The sequence below is a fragment of the Thalia democratica genome, chromosome 1 (genome assembly GCF_965202585.1).
Source record: "Thalia democratica chromosome 1, ktThaDemo2.hap1.1, whole genome shotgun sequence".
Taxonomy (NCBI): Eukaryota; Metazoa; Chordata; class Thaliacea; order Salpida; family Salpidae; genus Thalia; species Thalia democratica.
In genome coordinates, this window is record NC_139165.1 from 33,292,849 (window position 1) to 33,304,691 (window position 11,843).

Consider the following 11,843-nt stretch of genomic DNA (forward strand, 5'->3'; position numbering starts at 1 on the left):
AAGTCTATTGTATTTCAATTAACATTTGTGTTAGTGTTTTAAAAAATAAAGTATTAAAATGATAATAAATACAAACTGTGTTACTTTCTGCAAGCATAATCTAATTACATTGATGTAATTAAAAAGTGTTCAAATGCATAAAAAAAATATATCACCAATATAAAATAGACAAAATCTCAAAAAGCTTGCAGAGTTAACTAAGTTTAATCTTAACTAAATATTTTTTGCACAAACCTTGATTTTCTAAACTATTAAACTTAAATTATTTTGCTTTGTAATTACAATAACCTCTCTAGTTACGCACATTGTGTCCACAGAAAAAACGCGTAAATTATAATTTTGCTATTATTTTGCTTTGTAATTAACTATGACATTTGTTTCTGTTAACAATTTTAAGACGTTAGAACATTAAAAACTATATGTGATCATTTAAGTTATTAACCAGGCATAAAAGTTAAAAATTTTTACATTAATAATAGTACACAGATAAATTGCAACTAAATGCTTTGAAAATATATTTTTGTTAACTTTCTATTTTTTAAAGGTGTTCTTTTAAATTGTTTGTTTTATAAAAAAAAAGTAAATTTTTCTTAGTTTGTTTTTACTTTACAAAAAATAATTGCAACAGCTGTTTTTACATCATTGATGTCATTTAGAAGATCAACAAGAATTGCGAACAAACCTGTGAAAATATGGAATAACAATTTTACTCGTGGAAAGGTGACTCTTGCCACACCTAAAGAAAAAATCCAGCAGTAAAGAGAAAGTCGTTGAATACATTTCTGATTACCAATTTGAAAATGGGAGCTTGCAGTTTAGAGTCAAGTGGAAAGGATTTCCTGAGAGCAGTTGCGATTGGAAAAATTGCAATTTTTTTCGCAATGAACATCATCTTAAAAATTTTCTGAAAGACTACAAGAAAAAGTATCTGCTGTACTGCACTGACAAGAACCACGAAAAAGATCTTTTAAAAGACGACATTGGTTTTGAAGAGGCTTTTGCAAAGATGAGCTTATTTGGTGCCCCCAAGTATAGTTATAAAAACAAAGAGATAACGTTTAAGTTTACTTCTGATTACGAAATCAAAAAGTATAAAGCAAAAGAGCTTTTGAAAAAAGAAAAAGTCAAAATGAATACTGCTTTAGAACCAAGGTTTAATTTTAAAATTGAAAACGAAGTTGACGATAAATATCTACCGTTATATTTAATATGGAGCAAAGATTATCCAGGTCTGAAGAAATTTCCGAAATCAGCTGAAAATAAAGAACTTACGCCGTGTAAATGCAAAAATAACTGCTCAATCAAACGCGAAGAAGGGAGAAACAAGAAACCCGAGAATTGCTGCTTTGATCCCAAAAATCATTACAAATTAGACGGACGAGTTAAGCGTGTTAGTAATAAAAATATGCTTAAGGAATGCGATTCCAGATGTCAGTGTGACGAAACAAAATGTTCCAATCGAGATGTGCAACAAGGAAGCAACTGCAACCTTTGCCTATTTAGAACCTTGGATAGAGGCTGGGGCGTCAAAACACTTAAAAAAATTAGAAAAGGCACTTACATATCAGAGTATTGCGGCGAAATCATAAAAGAAGATGAATATGAAAGACGCCAAAAAAGGTATGAAAATTTGAAGAATAGTTACTCTCTTATAATACTTAATGACGAAGAAAAAGCTTCCGGCTTTACCATTGATCCAACCGTTAGCGGAAACGAAGCGAGATTTTTCAACACTTCTTGCAAGCCGAACATGCAGTTTATCGAAGTGAACACTGACAAGAAGTCAATGTTTAGCAGGTTGGCCTTTTTCGCCAAATTTGACATTAAAAAGGAGGAAGAGCTCACTTGGAACTACGGATGGGGGAATGCTATAGTGTGCAAATGTGGCCACTGCAAAAATTGATTTATTTACGGTTATTTGATTATCAAATCTATTTTGTGAATTATTTTCGTTACTTTGTAAAAATGTCTTTTTTTGTTGTCTCCATGGTGTTATGTTAAGCATTAAAATCCTTGTTCGTTAAAGTTTTGATTTTTTTTGCTAGTTAAGAACTTAATTTAGTTATACAAAACAATCTGAATACTCACTCTAAAGCGCTTTGTAGAAACTAAAAACAACGAGTCGACTATACAGTCTTAAGACAAGTTTGTACAAATACAGCTATAGTAAAGAAAGTGACTTTTTCACATTAGGTTTTACACCTTCAGTCAAAATTAATTTAAATAAAATCAAATTTAAAGTCTGAACAAAAGTTTTCAGTGATAAACAAATTTTAGTATCTAAATAATATTTTAATTGCTTATTAAACTATCTAATATATTTTATATTACACTAATGCAACAAAGTTGTTATTTTTTTAAAGTAAGTAATTGATTAGCTTGTTTTATTGCCTATTTTTAAGTAAAAAATGCTCCTTTTTATACATTGTAACTTAATACCTCGCATCATTATTGTTCCATTAACAATTACCTTAGGATTAGTGTAAATAAATAATCTTTTGATACACTTTAAAGTATAATATACTATAGGTATATTTATTTATACTAAAATAATAATTTACATTTTATATATACATATTACACTTTTTAAGTATTAACTTACTTCTATACACATTTTATAGCAGACTTATGAACGCCATGCTAAACGAAATATTTATAAAATAATAGTTTTTTATATAATGTAAATCGAACTTTAAAGAGTAAAGGATTTGGTGACTTAAGTAGATTGGTTTTTATGAATATTATTGGCTAGGAAATATAAAAGACTATTCACAATTTCTTGACAATTACAAACGTTTTTTTTAATAAGTTGTAGTTGTCTTTAAATTTTACACACAGTTTTCTTTTAAGTTTTTAGAATCATAATACAATTAAAACTCTAAAGTAATTTAGTCTAGCGCCTAAAAAGGAAGATTTTTTCATCTGTATACTGACCATAGTAGATAAAGTCTTATTTTATTTATTGGTTTATTTATGCATCAGAGCAATATTGTATCAACACTTAAATGTAAAAAAAATGTATGCTTTTTTTTAGTTATTGAAAGCATTTTTTGAATTAAAATTTTTTTAAACTTAGTTTGTTTAAGAGATATAAGTTTGAAAGATGTTTGAAAAACTTTTTGGTTACCCGGTTTGAGGTTTCCTTAATGATCTTATAAAAACTTAGGTAAAATATAAATATTTTTATTTCATGTTTAAGAATTGTGTGTTTACTAACTTAGATCTGCATAAAATATTTTTTGTATTCATTAAATATAAATGTTATATCAAAAAAAAAAAAATTCACGTTAAAATATTTGTCAAATTTAGTAGATTTAGATTTTATATCACGGGTCGAAGACTTTTGTTTTTCTGGCCGCATTTGTTGGTGTTTTCTGACCCCGGTTTGAGGATCCATTTTATTTTTAAATATTTATTCTATTTTTTATTTTGAATCTTCTTTTGAAAGCTCAAATTTATATTATGTTCAACTTTAAATGTAAAAATTAAAATAATTAATATATATTATAAACATAAACTTATTTTCTTAGAATTATTTTAGAGGGGATTTCAATTATTAAAAAATGAGCAACTTCAAAGCAAAATTAACTTGTTTGATTTGAAATCATCGAGTGATTTATTTTATAAAGGATAAACCCTTTTTTAAAACTTTTGCTTTTTTATCTAAGCTTAACTTTATCAACGCCACTCTCCTTTGATGGTATTAGATTTCACTGGTTTGATATTAAACCATTATATACTCAATATTTAGCTTAAGATCTTAATAATTAACTCAAACTCACAAGAATCATTATTTGGTGGTCGCGGACAATTTTTCTGGAATAAAAATATTCGGGGATACAAATTATAAGTTTTACTCCAAAGTAATTAATGTAAATTTAAAATTTTCCGTAAATTGTACTAAAAACCTTTTTTTTTGATATATAAACGCAAAAATCTAGTTTAAGTTATAATTTTTTTTCGCCAACAGACACAATTTATCCTTTCAATCACCGCATCCCATTTTTAATTAAGTATGTTTGAAGGCCGCAGTTTGCTGATCTATGAGCTAAAACCTTCTGGATAAAAGTTTCAAAAACTTATAGTTTGCTCCTTTGCGTTATTTTAAGTTATGTTTCTCTATTCTCTCTGCAAATAACTAACAAAGAAAATAAAAACTTTTGATAAACTAAAGCTAGTATATGCTTTTTAACTTTGAATTGCTAGATTTTAACCTGTAGAGCTAATGCAAACTTTTTGCAATTATGTAAAGTAAATTATTTTAATTTAAAAATGACTGCTGTCTACCTTTTTTTATCCCTAATAAACATTTAGTTAAAAAAAAAGAATTCAATACGTCATCAAAAGCACGCTTGATTGGTTATGAAATACCACACCGTAAAAAAAAACCATTTTGAAATTACTTTTTATTTGGTAAAAGCAACTCTTTATTTTCACTTTTTTTATTTGTTTTAGTTTCAACAGTTACGCACTAACTATATGATCACACCACACCTTAGAAAGAAAATCGTTAGAAACTCATTTACTATTATAATGCAGTTTTTTCTTTTGTTTTTCGTTGGGTATTTCAACGTTTATGCACCGACTATATAATAACTAATTATCACACTTATAAAATAACTCGAAAAATAACTCTTAAACGAAAATTTTTGAGCGAACAACACTTAGTTTACCACTACTTCCTTAATTAAAGTTTTTACTTTTTACATAAAAAAGTTTTTTTTTTACTTAAATATAAAAAATTATTTTATGTAAGCTGCAAATCAAACTACTCACGTCAAATTTTTTGATTAACATTAACAACAACTGATTTAACTTAAAAAAAAATAACCGATTAAAGTATTATTCGCTCACTGAACCGGCTAACTGAAAACTAACATTAGAATATCAAGAAAATAACGAAATGACAAAAAACTGATAACTACTATTTTAATTAACAATTTGTGACATATTCAGAATTAGGTAATAAATTTATAATTTTAAAAATAAAAAGTTTCAGTATAACAAAAAGACTTTTGAAAAAAAATTACTATAAGATTATCAGCTAAACATGTAACTTTCTTTTCTGTCGTTTTGCAGTAATCGTAAAAAATCTAAGCTTAAAATCATAAAAATATTTTTGAGTTGCTTCTGAAAGGTTAAAAAAAACGAATAATTAGTATACATATTACCTAATAAATGTACATTGTAAAAAAAAAAACATGTAATAACTTTACCATGTAAATTTGTGTACATTATACGTTCAAAAAATTATTCTTCACTAAACTTATAAGTTAAAAGAAGCTTGTTTAATATTTTAGCTTAAAGTTTAAAGTCTACCCTGTTTCTAAAATCAGTTATTTCTGACAATTTTAGTACATTTATTGTACAAAAATTACTTTAAAAATAAGAAAAACTCAAAAAAATATTTAGCAAAAATTATAGATGAAAATTAATATTTTACTAAAGTAATGCGTTTAAGCTGTTAAATTAGTTATGAAAGTTTAATGGATATATTTATTATATTTAAGTAAAAAAAAACAATGCTGAAATTAATTTAAATTTAAAGATAAAATTGCCAGTAATGTATGTATTAATCCATTTATTTAATTAGAGTAAAAATTTTATTTAATAAAAAATAAGCTATAAAATTAAATAATTTTAAAATCGTCATTTAAAAAAAAATATATCTTCGTTCTAATTCAGTTACTGTAGGTAGTACTTAAGTAACTTTAGTAAGTACTTAAGGTTTTACAGTATAACTATATATTTTTGTTGTGAAAATTAAAATAAATTTTTTAAGCTTATTGATTTTCAGTTAAGTATTGTGATAGTTTATACTTGAAACTACTGGTCAAAATAAAATGTTTTAAATTTCAAACTACTTTTTTATTAGGTCATATAAAGGATTTTTTTATTCTAAAATTATAACTTAAATATTCTTAATAGATTTCCTGAAAATTAATTTATGTCCATAAACAAACTATTAAAATCTATGTTCTTCTGTATAATTAAATTATAACAGATAAAGATTATCTCTTTGAAAGTTTGCTATGCAGTATAGCAGTATTGCTTACTACATTTTTTCATTAAAAGTTTAGATAGTTTTAATACATTTTTAAACTAAGTGACTTTTTACTGATAAATAAATTCTTTATAAAAACACTTTATTTAACTTTGACTTGGCTGTTATTTAAATATGTATAACAAGGTTAATCACAGTTACAGTTTACTTAAATTCTGTGACATAGTTAACTAAAGTAGTTGTAGTATGAATTATTTTTTTTAATTATTAAGTGTGATGTTCAGTATATACTATACATGCTGATAAATAGAGACAACTTAAAAATAGGGCATTTAAGATTTTTTATTTAAAAAAAAAAAACTTATACTTAATTGTTAATATAGTATAATATTTTAGCTATTAAAATTTAAAATGTCAAAGGTTTGTGTAGAACTGAGCGATCTTATTATTCTTGGTGGATTTACAACTTTTGGCTTGTTGGTTTTGGATCACGCAAACAATGATGGAAAGGTTTTGGCTCAAATCAAGCATTTCTACAATGAAGTGAAGCAAAGTGTGTTTAACGGTGGTGAGCAGAGCAAAGGTGTAGCAAATGAAGCGACGTCCTAAGCAGAAAAATCAAATGATAGCCAGGAAATGACGTGCTGTGCTGATGAGTAAAAACGGAGTGATGTAGTTGGTGGTGAGAAGACCCAAACTACAAATATTTAAAATCCATGTTCTTTAGGCTTTTATACAGCCATGTATTGCAACAACTTGTTAAGGTTAGTATTTTATCTTTAACCAGCTACTCTACTAAAATTGCATTGCAATTATACTCAGAATTTTACATGTACTACTTACGAGTTTAGTAAAATTTTTACAATCATTTTAGTTTAGTAAAAATCTGCAACATACTAGCTTTAAATATTTTGTTTAAAAAAAAGACGTGCATAATAAGGTGTACATCAGAGCCCAATATTTGTTTCCACGTATCAAAGGGATAGAAGAAAATGAAGAACTGACTAGGAATAACTACTCGATATACGAACTGCGTATTATGATCAAAGTTCTCTAATTTTCTCTCGAGCTTTTTTGTAGCTTTAGTTTTGTGGCATGTTTTAAAACAGTTTTGACAAAAGTTAAATTGAGTTTATTACTTAAAGATTGTTTCATGCTAAAGGGATGGTCACAAGTAAACAAGTAAAGAAATTTATCAAACAGTTAGTTTACTTGTGATCATCGCTTTAGCGTAAAACATATGTTAAGTAATAAACTCAATTAAACTTTTGTCTTAATCGTATTAAGGCTCCTTAAGTTTTAAGCTATCTAGAAATTTATTGTTTAAACCTTAATATATGTTTTCAAACATTTTTTAAATATTTTGTGTTATATACAAGTTACTTGAAACTCGCATGAAGATAAATGTAGTTTTTTTCATATGTTTACATTATTTTTTTCTTAGGTCTTAAAAAGTTAGTATTTGAACCTTTACAAACTTGTTAAAATAAAATCTACATTGTTGTGTTTTTTACGTTGATTTATTAAACTTGTATTTTTTTGAAAGATAACATGCTCTTTTTTTGTTTAAGTATGTTTTTTTATATTTGTTACTTTAACAATAGTTTAGACAATAAAAATATAATCACAATTTTTTGGGAAAGATTATTTTTTAATTAAACATTATCAAAAATTAATTAATTTATGTTCCAACTTAAAATTATCTTTGTTTTGCTTTAAATGCTCTAAAATTTTAACAATTTATGCATAATCTAAAGATGTCATTCTATTATAAAACATTGTTTTAAAGGATTTTTGATTATTAAGTTTAGAAAAATATCAGTTTGGTACAGAGGTCGGCAAACTGCGGCCCGCGGGCCAACTGCGGCCCTCGAAGTGTAAATCTGCGGCCCGCGAAAGAAAAAGCCGCGGCCCTTGAGTTTGAAATTGTGGCCCTTGAGCATGTGAATTTGGCCTGGTGACTAAAAATATATTTAAAAAAAAGCAGTATTTTTATTAATTTTGTTTTTAAGTTCCTTGATATCATTTAAAAACAAGTTATCATCTTTACTGCATAAGCTTAAGTACGTGAAAAAAGATGGATAGTGGTTCTAACATTTTTTTCTTTAAAGCTTAGACTATGCTTTTCTTTTCAAACAATAACATCTTGAAGTGTATACAAAAGCTTACGTTTTTGGATTGAAAAGTCTCTTAGATTCAGTAAGTTGATATTCAGTAGTTATTAATTTAAAGATATTTGTGTGTACAAACATTATTATTATTATTATATTGTTTATTGTGCAATGTTGGACTCAGGCGTCAAAACCTGAGCCACTTAAACAGGACACACAAAAAGAGAAAAAGAAAATAAACTTATATTCAAAACTTTAAGATAAATTATACATATATATATATACAAACATAATTTAAATGGAAACACAAAGTTAAACACAATATGATAAACAAATGAACTAAATTGAAAATTCAGTTCAAAAAATTCAAATTTATATATTACTTAGTACACACAGTAAAGAAGTTTGTCTAAAATCATGGCTTATAAAACAATATTCATAACTACAAAATTTATAAGTAAACTAATAGTTTGTAGGGGGGAGGCGTAGGGAAACGAATATTTTTCCTTTTGTTACAGTGGAAAATTAGTTAATTTTACTGGTATTTATCGTATTTAAGTCAAATCTTTTTAGCTTTAAACGAAATTGTTCTACCCTCTCACAAGATACTATATCCTGAGGTAGTCTGTTCCACATAGCTTTTGCTCTGTGAAAAAATGCGCCTTGCCACTGACTGTTTTGAAAATCATGTTTACATTTTATTTTCAAATTATTTCCTCTTAGTTGATATTTATTTTGGGAAAAATTAAAAAACTGGTTAAAAAAACTTTTATATTTGCCATTGATAATTTTGTAAAGAATTAATAAATCAAATTCCCATCTTCTATATTCCAGTGATTTCAATCCAAATTTAATCATTCTATCATTATATGACGTGTAAGATATGTTGCAACGATTACAAATATGACGGGTAAAACTCCTTTGCACAGATTCAATTTTGTTAATATCCTTTTTTAAATGGGGTGACCAAATTTGGGTACTAAACTCAAGTTTAGGGCGAACGTATGTTTTAAATAGTTTTGTCAGAATTGAAGCAGAATTAGTTTTAAAACTTTTCAATATTTGATAACATGTAGTTTTTGCAATCTTATATAAATAGTTGATATGTTCATTCCATTTCAAATCTTTGGAAATATAAATTCCCAAATCTTTAAAAACTTTAATTTCTGGTAACTTGATGTTATTGATTATGAGGTCAGTTGGAGAAGATTCTTTTTTGTTAATGGTTAGAATTTTACATTTGCTAGGATTTAAGTTTAGTTTTCTTGTTTTTAACCATATGTAAATATTATCTAAAGATAGTTGTAATGAAGTATTTGACTGACTAAAGATTTTGGCATCATCTGCAAATAAGCTTAACTCACTTTTAATATCAATGTTTGAACAAATATCATTAATATAAATAAAAAAGAGAAGGGGACCAACTACACCACCTTGTGGTACTCCACTGTAGATTTTTAAAGAGTCAGAAAGCGTATTATTGATGAGTACTCTTTGTGATCTATTATTTAAAAAGTTATCAAACCAATCAATTAAGCTTTCATGTAGCCCATACTGATTTAAAATTTTTAATAATCTTTTGTGTGATACTGAATCAAAGGCTTTTTGAATATCCGTATAAACTACTTTAGTAAATTCATTTTTGAGATAAGGAACTAACCAAGAATGTAAGCATGTTAACAGTTGAATGGTTGATGAGCGGTTTGGAACAAAACCAAACTGTTTGTTAGTTAATAATTTGTTATCAAAGAGGTGATTGAGAATTTTTACAGATACAATATGTTCATAAATTCTTGAAAAGCCACTTGTTAGAGATATTGGTCTGTAATTTAATGCATCGTGTATATTACCTTTCTTGTGCACAGGAATAATAAAAGATGTTTTCCATTGTTTAGGAACATCAGATAGTTCTAGAGAGCAATTAAATATTAATGAAAGTGGAAATATTATTGATTGGATAACATGCTTGATATAATAGGGTGGAATGTTTTCTGGCGTTCTTATGATTTTATCTTTTAAGTGGTTAATTGAACTTATAATGTCTTCATAGGTTATGAAAAAATTTTGCATCTTACTACAATTCTTTTGGGGTAGCTTAAAAGACTGGTAACTCTCGTCTTTTTTAAAAACTTTTCGAAAATTTATGTTAAAAAGTGTTGCTATTTCAAAATCTGAGGTTACTGTTTTGTTTTTATCATTATCATATAAGAGATGTATGGAATTATTTAACTTAAGTTTAGATTTCACGTAGCTATAAAACTTTTTTAAATTTGGGTTTTTGCAGAATTTGTTTTCATATTCAAAGTTGTATTTTTTAACAGCTAATTGATATTCTTTAGACTTGTTTTTGTATTTTATCAAAATTGATTTATTTGTCTTACTTTTTTTGTATAGATTGGCTTTTTCTTTTAATAACTTTTTAATATGAGATGGATATTTTTTACTTTTGTTATTTTTAGAAAAAATTGGAACAAAACGTTTGATTGAGATTTGAATTAAGCTAATGAATTGATCGTAGAAATGCTGGAGATTTTCTGAATTTTTAAATAAAGAGGTCCAATTAATTTTTGACAGGAAATCATTGATGCTTTCAAAATCTGCTTTTTTAAAGTCATATGAGACTTCTTTAGCAATAGGTACTATTTTATTTTCAATTTTAATTTTTAGTGAAAGCAAGTTATGGTCACAAGTGTTTGTTAATGGAAAATTAGTTGAGTGTGATATGATTCTATCTAGACCAAAGTGATTGCAAATTATGAGATCAAGAATGTTACCATTCTTATGGGTTGGATTTTCAATTACTTGGGTTAAAAAATTGTCTGTACAAAAATTAAGAAAACACTCATGGGGTTTATTGAAATCTGTGCTAGGAATCCTCCAATCTATATTTGGCATATTAAAATCACCAAGAACATAAAAAGAACACTCTTTTGGAAAAACCATTTTAATCATTTTGATTACATTTTGAACAGTCAGTGCGCATCTAGCAGACAGTGGAGGAAGGTAGACACAACAAAATCTTAATTTCATCTTTTTAAAAATTACATCTACACATAGGTATTCAAAATTGATGTTGCTAGTAGAGATAGAATCGTTTTTAACTTTAATAACTTTAAGCGAATTTTTGAAAAGGATAGCAACACCTCCACCTCTACTAGACCTATCACTTCGGTAAATGTTATAGTTAAAAGGACACACTGTGGCATCGTTGACCTTATTAGTCAACCATGTTTCAGTCAAAAAAAATAAATCAATGTTATTCAAATTTATATAGTTCTCTAAAATATAAAATTTATTTAAAACAGATCTTATATTAGTGTAACAAACTTTTAAATAGTTGTTGTTACAATTTATATAGGAAAACTTGTTAGTGTTAAAATTAATCCTAACACTTAATAAGTTTATACCCGTTGACTCACGATTTCCTCCATTAATCCCAGATGTCCTGGGAGCGGTAACGAAAGGGCTGTTTTGTCAGTTCAACTATCTTGTTGTTCCTTATAACATATTTTATGTCCAATTTATTCTCATCAGCGATGGCTTGCTTTATTTTAACTTCTTTTCTCAATTTTTTGAAAGCTTCAATTTCCAAGAGAGTTCTGTCAGGGTTGATGTAGACTTTTGATTCAATTTCACCATTAAATATTTTCAAATCTCTCAGTCTTAACAGTCTGTGTTTGGATGCTAAATTATTTAATTTGACTATAATTGGTCTGATTTTGTTAGCT

General features: G+C 26.6%; 1 protein-coding gene across 1 annotated transcript; it reads left to right on the top strand.

The window, feature by feature from the left end:
* Positions 1 to 367: 367 nt before the first annotated feature.
* LOC145835381 (histone-lysine N-methyltransferase SUV39H2-like) lies at positions 368 to 6,613 on the top strand. The gene is made up of 3 exons (XM_082942948.1): positions 368 to 399; positions 757 to 1,873; positions 6,425 to 6,613. Exons 1-3 carry the CDS (start codon positions 368 to 370, stop codon positions 6,611 to 6,613), a joined length of 1,338 nt encoding a protein of 445 aa, XP_082799074.1.
* The last annotated feature ends 5,230 nt before the right edge of the window (positions 6,614 to 11,843 follow it).